The sequence below is a fragment of the Haliotis rufescens genome, unplaced genomic scaffold, assembly GCF_023055435.1.
Source record: "Haliotis rufescens isolate VD_foot unplaced genomic scaffold, xgHalRufe1.0.p SCAF_39, whole genome shotgun sequence".
NCBI lineage: Eukaryota > Metazoa > Mollusca > Gastropoda > Lepetellida > Haliotidae > Haliotis > Haliotis rufescens.
In genome coordinates, this window is record NW_025964101.1 from 3,522,227 (window position 1) to 3,544,922 (window position 22,696).

Here is a 22,696-nt window from a genome sequence, read left to right on the forward strand (position 1 = left end):
ATTCGGGCGAATCTGGGATTCGAACCCACGATCACATGTTTCTGTCACGCCAAGGATCGCAACTCTGCACAGCGAATTGCGGCGCCTTAGAAAACTGGGTCACCCGTGACCCCAACCATATCAGGATAAAAATAAACTTGATGGAATTTACTTGGTTCGAATGCCGCTCGAGGAATTCGATTAGTTTATCGTCTCCCCCCCCCCCCCCCCCCCCCAAAAAAAAAAATGCAATATAACTCGTGATAGTTAACACTACCCACAGACTGAAAGCACAATCGAGTATAGTCAGTCAGCAGTGGAATGCTTAGGTCCATGCTTTCCCCAATATGGCCGCCAAACTAAAACACGCTCCATTCTGTCTAGACGTCAGTGCCATGATAGAAGGGGAGACATTTTCTGATTAGGGTAATCTTTATCTGCTAGATCGATCTAAGTTATAAACTTGAGTTACCAGACAAACACAGTAGGGTTCGAACGAATTAAATCAAACTTGATGGGACTGTCCGGCCCGAGCCTTGATGATCTCAGTGAGAGGAGTCTGAAGCTATTGTCATTGTCCCGTGCCCTTTGTCAGTACTCAGCGCCGCTCCACAAAGCGACCTTAGCACTAAGACGATAGAAACTCCCACATTTTTACCTTAGATTTACGTTTTATATCTTCATTCAAACCGATTTTATATGTTTGTTTCAACATAATCGCTTTGGAATAATTCTCATCTCATAGATGCAAGACCACCTCTGTGGTCTAATGGATCAAGCGTCTGCCCGGAGAGTGAAAGGTCGGTGGTTCGATGCCCTGGCTGTGTCATACCGAAAGATGCTATAATATGGTAGCTGTTGTTTCACTGCCTGTCACTGGACATTGACGGGATAAAACAAGGACTGGTCGGCTGGGGTCTTTGTCCATGTTAAACTGCGGCAAGGTATCTCACTGGGCTAACACTATAAAGCCGGTATAAGTTTGGAATAGAACAAACAGCCACTTATACACGTGCATGTAGGTAGCTAGGGCTGGGACGAGTCCAAATTTACTACCCGGGTATCTACCCCATCCCACCCACCCAACCACCACCCGCCACCCCACCCACCTCTATTACCCGACCCTAACCGGGTACCCACTGAAGGTCTCAAGAGATAGGTACAAAATGTCCGATTGGGAAACGTTTGACCGTACTCCTGTCAAAATGTATTTAGATACAGATATCAAATGATTTGGTCATGCATACACTGAAGTTGACTGAAGTTTCATCTTTATGCAAACATATAAAGTCAGAAGGAATGTGTGCATAGTCGGAAAGAAATGTGATCATTTGTCACTTACATTGTAACCAAAGAGTTCTAGATCATTTTTGCCATTAAACAATATAATCACGTGACTTACCACGGGTCCGGGTAGTCCTTCTCAGTACCCACCCGACCCGAGTAAACCGAGTTACCCGTCCCAGCTCTATAGGTAGCTATATAAGTGCAATCATCTTGAATGCGGCATTAAATCCATTCCACCTCACCTGTCTTAGTGCTGAGACTACGGTAACTCCTTATGTGTGTCTTTCCTCCTACATTCATCACACATGCCGTGATATACCTACAATACTGTTCAAATCGGCGTAAAACCCAACTCTCTTCTGATGTTTGTTTGTTGTTTAACGCAGCACTCAGCAATATTCGAGCTATATACTAGCATATGACTGCGGCCTGTAAATAATCGAAACAAAATTAATGTCAATACTCGGGATTAGATTGCTCGAACTACCCATATCCTGACGCGCATTCTGATTGGCTTGCGCCGTTTCAACGGACGGCGGCCTTCGAGATTGATGTTGTAGGTTACGGAAACATGCGAGTGGTGACGAATGCGCTGTCATATAGCTGAAATATTGATGTTTGCAGCGCTAAACAACAAACAAATACACTCTTATGCCAAACTCTTTACTGTGACATAATAAGGTAGTGTGGAACTTCATGGATGGCTTTTTGTGTTAAGCCCTTTTTCTGAAAGTACTTGATCACTGCACGTTTCTCAAGTTCGTCCATCTTTAAAGGGGCACTGATCTAACGCAATTCCCCGGACTGGTTGTTGCCTTTGTTATTGTTTTTTCCCCCGTGAGTACCCGGATGATACGCAACGCAACTGAGCGTGACCAGAGACTGGGCTACCGTCTGCAAGGACAGCTAAATAAACTTGGAGGCTGGAGGCAATATTTGTTTTACGCATTTTTGCATAAACACTGATTGGTTAACTGTGATCTATAAAGATTTCGACAAAGGGCGCATGTTAATTAATTTCTTCAGCCTAAACAAACAGACAAAAAGAACAGCGGAGCTCATCGGATGTCGTCATTTGGAAATACCCCAGATGGTTATAGTTTAATACTAAAAAAAGTATCCATGCAAGGAAAGTATTTTCGGATTTCGGCTTGCGTCGATAATACGATTACTACTCCCTTGTTGTCATCCACGTTTTCTCGTATAACCCCTACACTTGTGTATTTGTCGTCATTCACTTGGTGCTCAGTTAATGAATTTATTACAGGTACAATTAGTGGTAGCGCCACTTAGATTACCTGACAAAAGTTCCCATTTGGCATTTATTGTGTCTGGGGTAATTATTCAATCTAAATCCAGGTTTGAAGTGAGTTGAAATGTGTGTTATGTAATATGCACGTGGCAGCCCAGCAAGAGATAAATGATCAGTTGATTTACTTTTTTTTGTAAATCAACGGATCGTTCCTAGTCATGTAAGGATTAACAGAAAATACGTTGATTGATTAATCACTGTTATCTTGCACAGTGGATATGTCAAGAGTGAGTGTTTACATGTCTGGGTTTACTAAAACAAAGGGAATACACTCATATCATGGCGTGAAGTGCCGATGTAAAAACAACATACTTTGTTCAAAGGGTTAACTGGTAATACGTTGATTGATTGATCATTGTTATCTATCACTAAATGGATTTTTTAGGAACCGTGGACGTTAGTTGTCACGTGCGCTTTCTCAGCCGTCCATTGAGACTTGACACCTATGTAAAACACCTGAAACAATCCAAGTGATCAGTTGAGAAACGAACACGGGTTATAATATCCCGAAACGATATATATCTTTTAAAATATCATTTTTGATTGTTACTGAGACACGTGACATCGAATAAGTTTCTTTGTACAGCTACAGACAAGTGGGATATTGTTGCTTTGTGTGGATATTCACGGATACATTCCTCGAACAAGGAAGCTACCTAAAATTTATACACATAAATTTGGTAGGTTGTAATTATGAAATTTGCATTTTGTTTTCCTTCATTTGAACGGATTCGTTCTTGTTTCTCTACGTCTTGGTTGGGACATTCTTCAATGCGCGATAGACGTTGTTTTCACAGGTCTTTTCCTTTGTAAGCGTGTATATATTACCGTCAATTTGTAAAATGTGATTCTCTCAGGCAATTTATAAAATGTGTAAATATTTCAGTCATTTTGACTAAAAAATCTGCCCAGGTTGATTAAGACGATCAAAAGGGCCTACAAACATCACAACAGATTATTATGTAGGATTAGAAGCCAAACAACATAGAAATGTACTTTTCAACATAACATTTTCAGTCTCTTGGTGATGACATTACACATCAAAATGTTTGGAATTCGTTGTCATAATAATACAGATGGAAATGTTTTTCAGTCAATATACACACTATAAAAAAAGCAATGCTCAGGTGAAATATTTACTTTGTGTTGCAAGTCAAAATAGTGTAAACGAAAATTGCAAAATTACCAAGCAAGTGACTTATCAAAACTTCGTCACCATTACCGATGCTACCCACAAAGATACCTACATTTCCTTATTATCTCGAAAACTGTATTTCATTTTGTTGATCAATGTGACCATACGCCCTTATTACTACCCATAAAAGTGACTAATGCGCTTACGAATGGCGCAGCAGAGGTCGCGAACTAGTCTAGATTTCTGCTCTACATCCGGGTACTCACTGGGAAAAAACAATAACAAAGGCAACAACCAGTCCCGGGGAATTGCGTTAGATCAGTGCCCCTTTAAGGTCGCAGACCCCTGCTTATTTCATTGACTCGTCACAACTAAGCAATCAGCACAACTGACTTAAGTTTTTGTGGACATGCCTCTATGACCACATGTAATGTCCACAACAAGAGATTTCTTCATGACGCAATTCCTTCCATGTGAGAGAGGCGGTCGGATAACCGAGTGGTTAAAGCGTTCGATCGTCATGCCGAAGACCCGGGTTCGAATCCCGACATGGATACAATGTGTGAAGCCCATTTCTGGTGTCCCCCGCCGTGATATTACTGGAATATTGCTAAAAGCGGCGTAAAACCATACTCACTACTATGTGAGACGTAGAACTTATCAGACAACCATCGCACATAGGCTAGAAAAGTAGCAGTATAGCAGTATGTTTTGTTCATTTCGTTCAACCACCACATTTCCTCATTCTTTTTGATGTGATGCCATCTACGTGAAGCGGTTTGTGGGTAGTCAAATTACACAGACAATGTTTTAGCTTCGCGCGCTGATGAACATTTAAACAAACGGAGAAATACTATTCGGTGACTTCACGCAGTAGGAGATCCGGGTTAGAATAGGTCTTTAGCAACCCTTGCTTGTCCCACGTGAACATCCGGGTTAGAACAGGTCTTCAGCAACCCATGCTTGTCCCCCGTCAAGATCCGGGTTAGAACAGGTCTTCAGCAACCCATGCTTGTCCCCCGTCAAGATCGGGGTTGGAATAGGTCTTCAACAACCCGTGCTTGTCCCCCGTCAAGATCGGGGTTGGAATAGGTCTTCAACAACCCATGCTTGTCCCCCGTCAAGATCGGGGTTACAACAGGTCTTCAAAAACCCGTGCTTGTCCCCCGTCAAGATCCGTGTTAGAATAGGTCTTCAGCAACCCATGCTTGTCCCCCGTCAAGATCCGGGTTAGAACAGGTCTTCAGCAACCCATGCTTGTCCCCCGTCAAGATCGGGGTTACAACAGGTCTTCAAAAACCCGTGCTTGTCCCCCGTCAGGATCCGTGTTAGAATAGGTCTTCAGCAACTCATGCTTGTCCCCCGTCAAGATCCGGGTTAGAACAGGTCTTCAAAAACCCGTGCTTGTCCCCCGTCAAGATCCGTGTTAGAATAGGTCTTCAGCAACCCATGCTTGTCCCCCGTCAAGATCCGGGTTAGAACAGGTCTTCAGCAACCCATGCTTGTCCCCCGTCAAGATCGGGGTTGGAATAGGTCTTCAACAACCCATGCTTGTCCCCCGTCAAGATCGGGGTTACAACAGGTCTTCAAAAACCCGTGCTTGTCCCCCGTCAAGATCCGTGTAAGAATAGGTCTTCAGCAACCCATGCTTGTCCCCCGTCAAGATCCGGGTTAGAACAGGTCTTCAGCAACCCATGCTTGTCCCCCGTCAAGATCGGGGTTACAACAGGTCTTCAAAAACCCGTGCTTGTCCCCCGTCAAGATCGGGGTTAGAATAGGTTTTCAGCAACCCATGCTTGTCCCCCGTCAAGATCGGGGTTGGCATAGGTCTTCAACAACCCATGCTTGCTGTAAGAGGGGACAAACTCGTTTGTTTAAAAAATGTGGAAATGATGGTTGGTTTAGAACAAATCATACACCCAAAGATATATAAAGATATCTGTAAAAGAAAACTCATTCTAACATATTTAAAAGGCAGCTTTCGTATCAATATCATCATTAAATAGTTACATAAATAGTTAATGGAAACTTAATGTAATAAGAAGTATGGGTATTGTATTACTGAAATGGGTGGCGTACATGTATCGTGCATTATTAAGCATGTGAGGGACTATAGTATTCCCAAACAATATTTTCCGTTAAATTCAAAGTATATCAAAGCTGTATTTTTTCGTATCCAGCACATTGTTTGTTCTCGGTGAATACTGTCTTAAAATGAGTTGATAAGGTTGTTATGTCTTTTTTTCTGAACACCTTAAACTTTAACATTTTTTAAAATATTCAACCTTGTTTGTTTGTTGCTTTGCGCCACATTAAACACAATTCCACCTGTATGACGGCTGGTCCTGCATGGTCATAACTTAACGAGGCAAACCAGAAAAGAGTAACTGACATCGTAAACAATGATCCACGCCGTCGGGATCCCCATTCAAAACCTTTGGCAATGAAGAAAGATGGGTTCCAAAGCTTCTGACTTTTGATAACTAAAAAATCAAAAATCTCCTAATCTGGCTCCGTCGTGGAGAAAACTCCAGTCGGAACCCATTCGACTTGAAAGGTGACGTCATAGCAACTTTTTGAGTCGGACTTTTACGAAGCTGAAAATCGCTCCAAATTCGTCTGCAAAATCGTATCATTGTGGAAGAGGATTAGATTTAATGTCTTAGATAAAAAAAATAAGTCAAGTCTTTCTTTGTGAAACTCAGAAGTAATCGCTCACCCCTCGTATTTGCATTTTAAGTGTCATACCTGGAGTCTAATGAGAGGAGGGTGGTCAAAGAAAACTTCCTCTGCTCTTTTTATCCATTATTTTAAAGAGGAATAAGTATCTTGACCTTTTTTATATCTGTCACCTCAAATTTTATGGTGGACACATCTATAGTGGTTGTATCACTTTATCCTAATTACATAATGAGGCGATGCAACGAGTTCACTTACGGCACTATTTTCAACGTCTTGTTTGGCCGCACGCTGCAATAATCCAGCTATACGACGACGAGCTGCATAGTTTCATGTCAACTTGGCCTAGTACACCTTTAAGTGCCGTAGAATGGGTCCCCAGCAAGCCACTGCTGTTCGTAAAAGGGGACTCAATGAGTAATGTTGTGGTTCCGGGTTGGTCCCCCGGCAACCTATACATATTGGTGGTAAGGGGCCATTTAAGGGATGAGGCTCGGCGAATGGTTGATGGCGTATCTTCGTACCCCGACGGCGTGGCTTGTTTCTCAAAATATCAATCGACGGATTGTCTGGTCTAGATTCGATTATTTACAGACCGCAGTCATACAGCTTTAATATTGCTAAGTGCTGCGTTAAACAACAAACAAAATAAACAAACATTATAAGTGAGTTGGGTTTAAAGGCCAGGGCCCGGTGTTCAAAACCGGGTTAACTCTTAACCTGCCGTTAAGTCAGTGTTACTCTCCGTTAAATTTAACAAAATGGTTATGTTGTTTCTCAAAGCATGTTTATCTTTAGCGGTTGGTTAGGAGTTAACCTGACGTTACAATAACCGGGTTGTGAACAACCGGGCCCAGGTGTCAAAGATTTAACGCCGCATTCAAGATGATTGCACTTATATAGCGACCTACATGCACGTGTGTGTGGCTGTTTTTACTATTCAAAACCTATGCCGGTTTTGTGCTAGCCTACTGAGATACCATGTCGCATTTTTAACACCCCACTCAGACCTTGTTTTATCCTTTCAATTCCCAGTGATAAGCAGCGTAACAACAACTACCATATTTTAACATCATTTGGTATAGCGAGGCGTTAAACAAACAAACAAGCAATCAAACAAACAAACAAACAAACAAACAAACATTCTATTATCTACCAATCAGGGAGCGGCAACAGTCCAGCCTGGGTCCATTTGCACAAAGCGATCTTAGCCCTACAATTATTGTGAATCCTTAAGATCGCGATGTTAAATCCAAGCGGTCTTACAATCGCGCTAAGATCGGTTTGTGCAAGTGGAATAGGACAATTGTATGGTGATTGTAAAGTTGATTGTAGCCGCCTAAGATCGATTGTAACTAAGATTGTTCTGTGCAAGTGGGCCCGGTTGTATCTCCACCGCCTTTAAATGGAGTGTCGACCTGGCTTACCAGTGACAATGAGCATGAGACATTAATGATCCACGTCCTCGGAACCCGTGACACAGGATCAGTCTATCGTGGCAGAGCCTGCGGCGTTCCTCACCAAACACATACACCCGCACACGCACATACACACGCACACACTCAAGACTGAGGTAAGGATCCCCAGTACCTCATGCACGTCGTTATACAAACAACGTGGACAGGCATGGCGACTATAGATTGATCTTGTGTCACCGGATTCCGATGACGCTGATCATTAATGTCTCATGGTCACTGGGGCAGGACGACGCTCCATTTAAAGGCGGTCGAGATACAACTGTACTGTTGCTGAATGCGACGTTAATTGGAGAATCTCACCTTGTGTCTTCCACGATCAAATACACCTGTTTAAGAAATAACCGACGAGTGCGAGTTGTTTATATAAAATAAAACGCTGCAGGGAGAATAAATCATGAGTGGCGCAGCCCCGAGTGGTTTATTCTCCCAGCAGTGTTTTATTGTACGATAACCAATGACCTCGAGTCGTTTATTTCTTATATGAGATTTCAACATTATGTACAGCCTCTGTTAGGATGTTAATGAAATGTACAAGCTTTATATATATTTACCCGTATTTAAATAATGATGACTCCCTGAATATAATCCGACCTCTGGGAATGTCGGGCAAGTACATTTTATGAACAGGGGTGTTAAGTTAATTAACACGTCAACTTTCGGTACCTTTTCTCCCAATACCGATTGTGATATCTCTTCCAATTTTGGATGCGATCGTTCGAGCATTGCGTTTACCGCTCTTCATTGTTCTTTGCGATATATCGCGCAGCTGTCTTATATTCGTTGATAAAAGTAAAAACTTTGTAACATTTATCAACTCATTTGGTTATATTTCATCTATTTCTCATCCAAAATCATTCATCCAACGTTTTCTGTTTGTGAATATTAATAAATAGTTTGCAAGTGATTCCGTGACTAATAATTGTCTAACCAAACAACTTATTTTGCCATATTATACTGTTCATTGACTGGTAGATAATAGAATGCACAGGGCGTCGCATTATTGCGCTGAAAGATGTCACCGATTTCGTTGAGATTAATTAGTGATGTCATTTATTGTGACGTCATAGTATAACCGATGACGTCATAATGCTCCACAAACCATTGTGACGCAATTTCATTACAGCGACACGCTGGTGGAAGCCAGTTTTGGATGATGAAAAAATTCCCATACCCTGAATACTTTGGAAGGCATGCAGATCTAATGAAACGAACGCAGGATAAATAAATAGAGAATGTCACCCTCGTGTATCTAGATATCAAATATATCAACACGATGTTGATAAAAGTGGCTTGCCGAGTAGGTTTTTCACTTTTATCAACGAGTGTTGATATATTTGATATCAAAAGACACGAGGGTGAGATTTTATTTATCATCCAACATCATTTATCCAACTTTTTGAGTTTGTAAACAGTAATAAGCAGTGTCTTAGTGTAAAAAGTACTGCTAACAGCTTCAGTAGCAGGGCAATTAGTGATGTAATTTGATTGTGACGTCATGTAACAATGACGTCACAATGGTCTCCAAAGCATTGTGATGCAATTTCATTGCAGCGATACCTACAATTTAGATATTAATATCTCCTGTGGGAGCCAGTTTTGCATGATAAAAACCTGAAGCAATAGGTCCAAATAACTCTACAAAGGACAAATAGTGGAAGAGGACATGTTGGCAATAAGTTGCGTCTTTACCGTCATTAAAAAAACACTATTCGAGGTAAACAGTATATTTTACGTTCAATGTCATAGGAGTGTATTAGACAAAGTACACTCCGGGGTTGCCCTACAAGAATGGAGACTGGGCGATGCACTAACCTACCATTTGAGGAAATAGTGTTTTAATTGCCCAGATACTGTTGAAGATAAATGTCATTTTTTATAACACTGTCCTCTTTACGGACTAACGCTTAGTCTCTGAAAATATGTAATTTTGATAGAAACAAATAACTCCTTTAAAATTGAAAAGGAGCTCAATTGAGAATATTCATAACCTGAAGAAAATCTACCTGCTTCATTTAGTGCTTTTGTATTACAGAAAGGCCACAACTAAACAGTTATGGTCTGATGAGACTCCAACGTCCATACAGTTTGGCACTCTATGAAGGTTCAGACAGACAGACAGATTGTTTATAACAGTCTCACCTCTGTTTACTTATTAAGATAAATGACACAAAATAAACCTCACAGAGACATCCGTCAATGGGTTATGAGAGACTATTTAAATACAATTGCGAATTGAATAAAATTATTAACTAAAAAGGCGCATAAAACATCAAATAAACCAACACACATTCTAAAACAGGCAATATGCACACCATGATATAACATAGATTTGCGTTGTTGTAATAAAGGTTCGCAGGTCTTGGCAGCTAAAAACAGTACATCTGGGTTGGACAGATGTTTTTCAACACCAGAATAATCATTGAAAATATCACAGACTTGAGTACATCTTCTTCATTATGGCGCTCTAATTTAATTATAAAGGGTCAGTGTAACAATTAAAACACATCCTTTCTTCCAAGGCAAGTTTCCGTATCTTTATGTTTCTACTCTTAAAGGCGCCACACCACAACACAGTTGAGCCAGTGAACTTCTTTTACGACCAGGGGAGGGAACTCTGTATGTACCCATCAGCTCCATTGGTGAATTTGAAATGTTGATAGATCCTCAGTTTATTTCTAACGTTGCCACGTTGACTATGCGACTGCTGCACTTTACTTTTTCGGTCCTGCACGTAGATTTGCATCAGTTTGACAGCTACTTCGGATAAATAAATTTGTTCAATGTAATGAAGTGTTCCAGTGAGAGGTTTGTTAGCTTAGCATGGACACGGAAATTCCAGTTACGTATGTTTCCATTTGCGTGACAGTCCGCCCATTTGAAAATTCTGGAGGTGACAGAGGTTGGTTCTTTACCACACAGTCTCTCGTAGAACCTCGTCGCACGTTCCCATTGTCTACAGGCTATTGGTTCCCATCCAATGAACTCACGCAAGGTTTCGGTTAATTAAGCGTCGATGCCTCGACTGTCAAGCTGTAGTCACGCCAGAGTTGTGTCCCTTGGGCACGCCAGAAACCTATGGTTTGAACACCGGATGGCCCAGGTTATGTTCCATTTTGCATCTTGGGCACTGTTGCAGACGTATAGTGTCGGGTGTAAGATACTTCATTGTTATATCTCTATTAAGAATATTGCAATTCCATTGGTCAATCCGTACCACGTGACGAAACAATACATTTCAAAGCAGACCCCGAAATCATGTGGACTGACACTGACCAGGAATATTGACTCGTCACATGATCAGTAGTAACCTGTCACGTGATGAATATTGACTCGTCTGCTAGAAAACAAGATGGCCTCTGGTATGAACATTTCACGGTTCGCAGCTGAGTTACAGAAATGACGGTTTGGTCACTTCATAAACTTTAAAGAGAATTTCGGTATACAAGTCCGTGGGTATAACAAAACGAATAATTACTCTTGACGAGGTCAATATGCAAAAAACAGGGACCCTCGATCAGACCACCTCAGGGGTCGCGTCCTCGGGTCCTTGTTTTCGCATATTTACCTATCAAGAGTGAATATTTGTATAATATTTACCCATAAAGGTAGAATCATCATGTGTAATAACTTTCTCATATATTTGCACATGTGCCTTTCATCGATTCTCGATGCTGATTGGTCATTTGAAGTCGTATGACGACATATTGCTTCAGTGTTGAGAAACATACGATATGACGTCATCCATTGATCATGGCGTCACAAATTGATTACATTACGTCATTAGAATAATAGGCTTTCTTCTGTGAAGTTTCACTGTATGGTTCACCTTTCATACGTTTTTTCTTCATTTTAACTTTAAAAATGACAATGAGTAATAGATTAAGTACAGAATAATCTACTCAATTAAGACCGTTCATTCACTGGGGACAGCTCGTTGGTTATTATCTAAACATTAGCTGATGAGAGGGATGAAAAGCATGACGAGAAGCTGTCAGCGTCAATTCGACGCAAACAATAAGCTGCTACGTCATTTACAGTACGCCAATTATGACGTCAACAATGCTGCAAAATACCACCTTTCGTGATATAGATTGTGATAGGATTTGTTTATCGATTAACACACTGCTTAAGCCATATTCCAGCGGTTACAAATGCTATGCGTAACCTTATACCACCCTTGTTAGAATGTTCTACCTTTGTGGATTTCTTTCACTAGCCAGTGTTGTATTTCAAATCTCCATACGGTAATGTGAAAAGGAAGCTATTTTTTTAAAATCTACAGTGTCATTATTTTATAAAACATTCAGCTATGTCACCGAGACTAAGTAGATCTAAGTCGTGTGATTTGTTTGCCTACTACCTCAAGTATCTAGTTCAATATAACAAAACCAGTCTCAATCTTAGGACATAGAGCGAAACTGTAAATGTGCACATGACCTTGTATATTTTTACCGAGAAAAAAATAAAACGATCGATTGTCTCCCAATAGGAACTAAATCAGTTATACTCTTACACAGGCGGAGACATATGCGTGTGCGTTATCAATGCATAATTTTCAGTGTCATTTCCGAGCTTGTAACGACTCATTCAACAGTACAATTAAATAACATAATTATAAGTAAGGATATGATATATATGGATGAACAAGTTCTTTATTATAATTAGGAGCGACGTTTAGGTGAAGGTTCTAACACCGTTATCAAGCTTGTGATAATTATTTTAAGAATCTTAATTATCTGACCAAAAAATGTTGAAAGAACAGAACAGACTATGACAATTTTTATCCCTCATCTGAAACGTATTTGAACAAAATATCAAGGTAAATAATGATATCTGAAAAGTTTAGCAGAATACGTATCACAGGGAAGGTTTTTAGCAGATCTTGGCAACGCGTTTGAATATCCCGGCTCATTTTGACTGTCCCTTCAAGTAAGTACTACTAGTTGAACTACACATCACAAGAAATTAAGTACAGTCGTTATTCGATGCAATATACGATGTCAATATCAATATCAATATCGGACAGATTGATTAAACCGAAACTTAGCAACAAAACTATATTACTCTATATAACTTCCACTTGCCAATATTAAAAAGGTCCTACATTCCAATAACATTTTATGTTTCTAATCTTTATAAGTACTGTAAATGGCACAGGTAAAGGAACCCATTGAAAGCTTTCTTTAAAAAAATATATTAGTAAAAACTAATGATATAAAATCTATAGTTCCAAATGTTTTTAACATATTACATAATTTATTTATTTCCAAACTATATGACCAATATTTGTACCGGTAAAGGTTGCGACAGATGCACGCAAAAACATAGGAAACAGGATTAGTTGCACCAGTAGTACTATACCCAACTAAGGGGAGTTCATCGTGGATATCAGCTGTGCAAATTGCAATAATGACAGATACGTGTTGTTGTGAATGAACAAGAATGGAGTTATTTCAAACTGAAAATCATTACATAATCCACAATGGAGACCACAGTTTGTGGTGTGACAGGTCTTCGGGGAGTCTGGAGGCGAAATCAAGTGAGTATTGATAGATTCTTGGCGGCCGTACATTGCGGAAGTGGTACAAATTCGTCTGCTGTTGTAGTCATGAATGTAAACAAAAATGCATGTTAAAACTTCTGACCGAATCGTGACGTTTTCGTTTCCATGTAAAGGTTATTTTTACCATGAATGGACATTAACAATGCATTTTAACTCAATGTCAAAACGTTGGTGGCTTGAGGTTCCAAACCGGTAATCGTGAATAACATGTGTTTGTGATATAGATTAAGATTTCCAAATTCAGTGCACGTTACATTGAAGGATGTGATAGGCACTACGATGGTATTTATCTTGTCTTTTCACGAACAGCTGATGTTACTTGATATAACGTATCATGATCATGATGTCCCAAGATGCGGCAATATTGTTAATATGCAATGATGTTGCATATTATGTTCAATAAGAAAGTACTATGTGGTTTAGATGGAAATTATGCAGCATTTTGCACGTGCAGGATTGTGCAGTCAAAAGAAAATTTAGATTTTTATGTACAGCTTTAACATGGGTTTATTAATGAACAGAAAATAATAGGTTAAGCGATTTATTTAGGTTTAGGTGTGTGTAGACATTTTCAGATGAGTGACAAAATGAATGTTATTGATATATCACAGTAGCATATGCATAAGCTGCACCATTCATATGCACATTTGTCACTTTTATTCATAGTATACGGGTGTATGGTCACATTGATCAACAAAATGAAATACAGTTTTGGAAATAATTTGTAAATGTTGGTATCTTTGTGGGTAGCATCGGTAATGGTGACAATGTTTTGATAAGTCACTTGCTAATTGTGCACGGTTTTTAGAGTTTACACTATTTTGACTTTGAACACAAAGTATTTCACCTGATCATTGCTTAATTTATCGTGTTTATGTTTTAACAGTCAAAATGATCAAAATTAAATAAACGCCAGAATATTCAGTTATTTTACAAATTGACTGAAAAATATGTCCATCTGTATTATTATGATAACAAATTCCAAACATTTTTATGTTTAATATCATGACCAAGTGACTGAAAATGTAAGGATGAAAAGTACATTACTTTATTGTTTGGCTTTTATTCCTTGCAGAATTAATCTATTGTGATTTTTTTAAGTCCTTTTAACCGTCTTAATCATTTTTAGTCAATCTGTTAAATAAATAGACAGATTTTTCCGTCAATTTGTAAAACGACGGAAATATTTAGACATTTTATAAATTGCCTAAGAGAATCTCATTTTACAAATTGACTGTAATAATACACGCTTACAAAGGAAAAGACTTGTAAAACCAACGTCTATCGTGCCTCAAAGAACTTCCCAACCAAGACGTAGAGGAAAAAGAATGAATCTGTTCAATGCTACAGCAAATGAAGGAAAACAAAATGCAAATATCATAATTACAACCTACCAAATTTATATGTATAATTTTAGGCAGCTTACTTGTTCGAGGAATGTATCCGTGAATATCCACATAAGGGAACAATATCCCACATGTCTGCAACTGTACAAAGAAACGTATTCGCTGCCACGTGTCTCTGTAACAATTAAATATTTTAAAATATATATATCATTCCGGTATATGATAACCCGTGTTCGTTTCACGACTGATCATTTAGATTGTTTCAGGTGTTTCACATAGGTGTCAATTCTCAAAGGTCAGCTGAGAAAGCCCACGTGACAACTATTTTCATAATGTCACTGTTCTTTAAAAAAAAGCCATTGAGTTAGATAACAATGAGCATTCAATCAACATATTATCGGTTAACCATTTGAACAAAATATGTTGTTTTTACATCAGCACTACACGCCATGATATAAGTGTATTGCCTTTGCTTTAGTAAACCTACATATGTGAACACTTACTTTTGACATATCCACTGTGCAAGATAACAGTGATTAATCAATCAACATATTTTCTGTTGATCCTTTTACAAAAAAGGAAATCAACTGATCGTTCATCTCTTTGCTGGGCTGCCACGTGCATATTACATAACACACATTTCACCTCACTTCAAACCTGGATTTAGATTGAAAAATTACCCCAGACACAAGAAATGCAAAATGGGAACCTTTGTCAGGTAATCTGAGTGGTTTTAACACTAACTATACCTGTTATAGATTCATTAACTGAGCATCAAGTGAATGATGACAAATACACAAGTGTTTGGTTATACCAGAAAACGTGGATGACAACAAGAATCCGAAATGTGAAAATGCTTTCACTGCAGGGGTACTTTTTTATTATTAAACTTTTACCATCAGGGGTATTTCCAAATGATGACATCTGATGAGCTTCAGCCATTCTTTTTGTCTGTTTGTTTAGGCTGAAGAAATTAATTAACATGCTTCCTTTGTCGAAATCATCATAGTTCACGGGTAACCAATCAGTGTTTAAAAATGCGTAAAACAAATGCCTCCAAGTTTATTTACGCTGTCTTTACAGACGGTAGCCCAGTCTCTTGTCACGCTCAGTTGCATTTGCGAGCAAATCGACTCACGGCAGCTAGTGAACCCTAGCGGCCAGTGTCAGGCAGCCGAGAAGCCAGAGATTAGTGTCCCTATTGCTGGGACAGGCAAACCAGTGGCTGATAGCATGAGCAGCTATCCACTGGTGTGATGACACATGGTCAACCAGGTCACACATCTTAAACTGTCTGATCCTCATATTTTGCTCCGACAACAAGCATGGGGGTACATGTGTAATCAATCTCATTAAAATCCGATCTTAGTTTTCGATATCGCTAAACAAAGATCTGAGGACATCCCATTACGGGTCACGTCAGAACGACCTTCATTAATTTTGACCGACCAATGAAATGACTGACAAGAAATCGACATTAGCCAATCAGCTTTCTCGAGCTTTACGACATTGGTTTCAAACTGGCGACTACTTTTGAAACATATTTTGACGTATTCTCGATTAAAAATGTTAAAACTAATAAGAAGAACATTCTGGAATGGCTTATAGATGGCCTAGATTGTATGGATATGATCATAAAACCTGTAACTGTCATTTGGAATACCCCGTGTTAAATATTTCGTGGTTGCATGATCAGAAAACACATTCCAACTGTCACTTTCACGATCTGGTAAGCGACGCTCTGATTGGTTGGATGAAAGGTCGTTCTGACGTGACCCGTAATGGGATGTCCTCCGATCTTTGTTTAGCGATAGCGAGAACTAAGATCTGATTTTAATGAGATTGATGTGTAATGAGTTTTGTATTCTTCCTAGTAATTAACCCTGCGGTGCCTCATACACATACCCTGGCAAACCAACAACTCAATTTAAGTGCCCATGTTAATTGGAACTTATTTATTGAGATATGCTATTTGCAATTTTCACCTGGTTGATTGTGTGCGTTGATCATTTTCCCCTACTGAGGTTAGTTGTACTGTTCTGTATTCTGAGTTTGGTCAGGGTACATTTCTGTATGCCGAAACTTTTGGTTTACAGGTTGTGAATTGTTGGAATATAGCTGACTGTGGCAGCATACAATATTTGCTGACATCCTCAATAAAATAGAACCTAGCTCTCTTCCCTAAAATATACTACTCAAAACAAGTTAAAGAACACCCACAATGGGATGCTTTGTGTGTTCAGTACCCACCAGCCATAGTTATACGAAAAAATCAAGTGTTCTTTAACTTCTTTTGAGCAGTATATATGTAAAAGTCTAAAATATTGTTTGTTTTGGATGTTTTTAAGGAACTAGCACTGACTGATAAAAAGATATTGTGTCACAAATGACTCATTGAAAAAATGATCAGAAGTATTTTGGATGGAAATTGCATTAAATACTCATTCCTGCCTCAGATGAAACCCTGCAGAGGTGAGCTGCATGAATAATTGAGACTATGCTTGTTGTAAGAGGCGACTAACGGGATCCGGTGGTCAGACTTGCTGACTTCCTTGATGCATGTCATTGTGTCCCAATTGCGTGGATTGATGCTCATGGTGTCAATCACTGGATTGTCTGGTCCAGACTTTTTTACAGACCGCTGTCATATAGCTGGAATATTGCTGAGTGCGGTATTAAACAACAAACAAAACAAAAGACTTCGACGCCCCAATTTACAATTCATAGTGCATGTCCCTTGGGCATGCCGGAAGCCTATGATTATGGATTCGAATCCCAGAGCGCCCTGATTGTTTCTAGGTTTCTCAGCACCATAGATGTTCTCGTGGGTTTCACTAAAGATGTAAATTGTCACTCTCTCAAACACCCACCCATCCACCCACCCACCCACTCACTCACTCACTCACTCACTCAAACACCCACCCATCCACCCACCCACTCACTCACTCACTCACTCACTCACTCACTCACTCACTCACTCACTCACTCACTCACTCACTCACTGTTAGTTGTCTCCAGTACATAATGATTGTGGGACATTATCCATAATTTTAATCACTGGTTTGTATGGTCCAGACTTGATTATTTACAAGATGCCATGATAGGATTGGGATATAGCTGCCTGGGGCTTTTAACAAGATTCACTGTCACTAACTTCATACATTTGTCTTTCCGCAGGTAATATTTATAGCTCTGGAATAATAACTATACAACATGAGGTATTAGTATTGGTTTGATATAGGATTAAGATTTAGGAAGTAACTGCATTTAAGAAGTATCATGAAAACAAACTGTTATGTTACCATGATAACTATCATTAATAAACAAAGGAAATTACGACAACCATAATGCGGTATCTAAGGAAACAAAAATGGGCATAGTGAATTCAAAATGTATCAGTTGCTATTTACATTCGTTTGTCAACAGTTAAGGAAAAAGGTTAGCTTGCTCGAGTCTGTTTGTCTAATGTTAGAGGTGTCCTGAGGCTAAGGAGAATTTCAGGTTTTGAGGGAGAGCCCTATTGTGTTTTCTCTATTTGGGCAAGTCATGTTTCAGGTTAAGTTGAATCCCCAGCGTTAGAAATGGGCACTAGTCCTGTAGTCCTTGCCAAACAGCCCAATTGTTAAGGTATCATAATGACTAGTAGAAATTTGGCCTTATTAAGGGTTTTTCTATATGTTATCATTAGAAGGACTAGTGGACTAAAAATGTTAGTTTCTATCTCTCATCCCAGAGCTTTCAAGTTACCCACCTTACAACAGTGATGATTTAAACCAACCTGACATGGTGAGTGAGTAAGTGAGTATGGTTTTACGCCGCTTTTAGCAATATTCCAGCAATATCACGGTGGGGGACACCAGAAATGAGCTTCACACATTGTACCCATGTCGAGAATCAAACCTGGGTCTTCAGCGTGAAAAGCGAACGCTTTAACCACTAGGCTAACCGACTGCCCCCGACCTGACATGGTATTTAAATAAAGTGGTATCTATAAATATTTATACCATCCTCACCACAGTGATGACTATAAATATTTAAACCCACCTCACAGTCCACCGTGGTATATATTAATATTTAAACTGACTTGACTACAGTGATGACTATATAATATTTAAATCCACCTCAAACCTGACCACATTAGGGGGCACGGGTGGCCCAGTCGTCTAAGGCGCCGCGATTCGCTGTGCAGAGTTGCGTCCCCTGGACACGCCAGAAACCTATGATTGTGGGTTCGAATCCCGGTTCACCCCGATTATGTTTCTAGGTTTGTCAGCACCATACCCGTGCTCGTGGGTTTCACCGAAGTGGTAAACGTCTTAGACCTGCATCACTTCGGGCTTTCCTCCCACATTAAGCTGACACGCCGCTATATAACTGGAATAATGTTAAAAGCGGCGTTAAACCCAACTCACTCACTCACTCACTCACTGACCACATTAGTGACTATGAATATTTAAACTAACCTGACCACAGTGGTATATATAAATATTGAAACCCACCTGACTACAGTGATGACTATAAATATTTAAACCCACATCTCATCTAACCACAGGGGTCACTATGACTATTTAAACCCACCTCTAACCTGACCACATTTGTTACTTTAATATTTAAACCAACCTGACCACAGTGGTATCTATACATATTAAAACCCACCTGACAACAGTCGTGATTATAAATATATAAACCCACCTGACGCTGATGAATATGTATGTATCATGTATGTATTTATGTATAAAAAAATTGTATTAAATACTCATGAAAATAAATGTTGTTTACATGTTTTCTTTAATAGGTAAACATGAATTATAGGATAAATGGTGTATTTGCTTTGTATTTGATAAAATGGTGTGATAATATTAAAGGTTAACCACTAAAAAAGGTAATTGTCGCAGTGAGTCACTTATGCTTGGGGGGCGGTCGGGTAGCCTAGTGGTTAAAGCGTTTGCTCGTCACGCAGAAGACCTGGGTTCGATTCCCGACATGGGTACAATGTGTGAAGCCCATTTCTGGTGTCCTTCGTTGTGATATTGCTGGAATATATGCTAAACCATACTCACTCACTAATGCTTGGTGTGTGAGTTGTTTACTGTTGTGTCAGCATGTAATACTAATAGGGCAATGGACACCCACTCTGACAATGATTGATTGATATGTACGAGTAAGTCAGCACATCCTGTACATCCATGACACATCCATGTGTCATGATACCCTGCTCTTGTTGGCTGCATCTGTCAGGTGAAATGGGTGTCAACGTCGCCTTCAAGACTATTGCACTTTTATAGCTTTTATTGTTGTTATCCTGACTGCATTAAGATGATAAAACAAGGCCTGTAGGTTCGGAGTCAGTATACTGTGTCTGAGTTGGGTATTCATGTTAAACTGCGGCATTTACGTGTGTGTGTCTATGTCTGTGTGTCTGTGTGTCTGTCTGTGTGTGTGTCTGTGTGTCTGTGTGTGTGTGTGTGTGGCTGCTTGCACAAGTCCAGACTTATGCTGGTTTTATAGTGCTAGCCCACTGAGATACCATGCCACAGTTTAACATGAATACCCGACTCAGACACAGTTCATTGACTCCAAACTGACCTGTCCTTGTTTTGGACCCTTATTGCCGAGCGCCAGGCAGGGTAACAACAAGTACTGGGTTTGAACAGCTGACCTTCCACTCTCCGGGTCTCTAGCCCCCAGGCTCTTGCATCTATGACGTGAAAATGATTCCCAAAACATGTGTTGAAACAAAAATACAAACTAGATTTGTTTAAATGGAGACACAAATTTGTATATAATTACTTAAATAGAGGTTGGTTGGTTGGTTGGTTGTTTAACGCCGCATTCAGCAATGTTCCAGCTATATGACGGCGGTCTGTAAATAATCGAGTCTGGACCAGACAATCCAGTGAGTGATATCATGAGCATCGATCCACGCAATTGGGATCCATGACATGCATCAACCAAGTCAGCGAGCCTGACCACCCGATCCTGTTAGTCGCCTTTTACGACAAGCATAGTCACCTTTTACGGCAAGCATGGGTTGCTGAAGACCTATTCTACCCCGGAATCTTCACGGGTCCCTTAAATAGAGGAATATGATCCATATAAATAATGTTTCAGTCGGAGATTCAGACAGCTATGTGAAACGTTTTCATTAATGAGCGATGTTCCGATGATTGATTAGGTGCAGTGATTGGTTGAATACTCAGATGGAATGAGTGATTGTATGTCCATTGTAGGTGTGGAGAAATATGTCGTGCAGGCAAGCTAAATGTATTTCATACTTTACAGACAATTTAACCTAAACTTTGGGAGTGGTAATGAATAAATGAATTTAGTGAATTTGAAACAATATGTAAAACCAAAACAATCAGTTTGTCATGTCTTTATGTTAAATGTTTCATTAAAATATTTCACAGAATCTAAAATGTAGTTAATTACACAAGTCTCATTGGGAGTCCAGGTTAGAATCAGCCCCAGCATCTGATGCTTGTTGTAAGAGGCGACTGAATGGATCGGATCAGGGGTATCAGACGTCTATGCTCACAGAGCTATGACAGTATGAGTATTCAGTGAGTATTTACTCACATGTTGCCATTCATATGGCTATTGATAATATTCTCTGGGTATTCAATATATTTTTACTCCTTTGGGCATCATCTTTTGGGTATTTTTACACCAATGAATGGTCAGTTTTAAAAATAATTCTACGTGAAATGCTGTTTCAGGTGACTTCCAATTTGTCAGTGTTTCTGTTTACTGTAAATTACCAGTTTTTTACTGGTAAAATTAGGCTTGGACTGGTAATTCATGTGACTGCCAGTCCCTATGGACTGGCAAATAAAGTACTTATAAATCTTTGTTGTTGAACAAAACATCGAGGATATTCATACAAGTACATTTATCGAACAAAGTAAGCTTGTCCGTTACCATCAGGGTTTCCTCTTGTCTATTTCTAGGTTAAATATCCATTAGTAGCGACTTTAAATGACATATAGATCTAACTAAGTTACTTCAGAGATGACATCTTTGCACTGAACATGCTGAACATGAAGTTGAAAGAATAATTTTCATACGTTTTTTTATTTGTTGAAAGTTGGGACTGGCAAAAATTAGGGAGAACTGGTAATTTTTAGAGTTGCCGGTCCACAAGGACTGGCAGTTTCAAAACCCAGCGGGAATACTGTTTGTATCTGTTGCGGTGCTCCAAGTGTCTAACATTAACAAGAGTGATATACATGTCTCACTAACAATAAGCGAGACCTAGCACCTGTGCACTATTCATTCTCTGTGTCTGCACTTGATCATTCAGTAGTAAAGAAATACATGCTTGAAAGTTGTGATGGAAACATTGTAGTATGCAAAGTGTTGTTATGCTATTGAGTTAAATTAATTGGGGGATGGTGATTTATTTTGTTTGTTTTACACAAATATATACAGGTAATCTGGAGCTTTGTCCCTGATTGTGTGTCATTGTCCCTTGACTGTGGGATGTTGCTTACGTCAGTCACTGGTTTGTCTGGTCCAGCCTAGATTGTTACAGGCTCCTGTCAAACAGTGGGAATGTTGCTGAGTGGGGCGTTGGACATGTTGAAACAACAAATAACAAACAAGCATGTCAGTATACTACCTTCAAGCATGTCCTTCTTAATGTTATTTGGTTTGTAAATAGTTTAGTATTTCACTCTTTGTGACATATGACTCCCATGTCTGTGTGCATTATGCAGAAGGAGGTGAGGTGAGGTGAGAATACCCCTCTCAGACACAGTATACTGACTCCGAGCCGACCAGTCCTTGTTTTAGCCCCTTAATCCCGAGCGTCAGGTAGGGTAACAACAAGTACCATATTTTAACGTCTTTTGGTGTGACGCGGCTGGGGATCGAACCCCAGACCTTCCGCTCTCCGGGCGGATGCTCTACCACAAG

The 22,696-nt window shown here is 39.7% G+C and overlaps 1 protein-coding gene across 2 annotated transcripts in view; it reads left to right on the plus strand.

The window, feature by feature from the left end:
• The first annotated feature begins 13,247 nt into the window (after positions 1–13,247).
• The window catches only part of LOC124149181 (phosphatidylinositide phosphatase SAC2-like), a 401,391-nt gene continuing 391,942 nt past the window's right edge, over positions 13,248–22,696 (plus strand). For both annotated transcript variants that reach the window (XM_048381486.1, XM_048381487.1), the window contains exon 1: positions 13,248–13,409. In XM_048381486.1, coding sequence (XP_048237443.1) covers positions 13,313–13,409 — 97 coding nt within the window. In that variant the 5' untranslated portion in view covers positions 13,248–13,312. The remainder of the gene's footprint in view (positions 13,410–22,696) is intronic.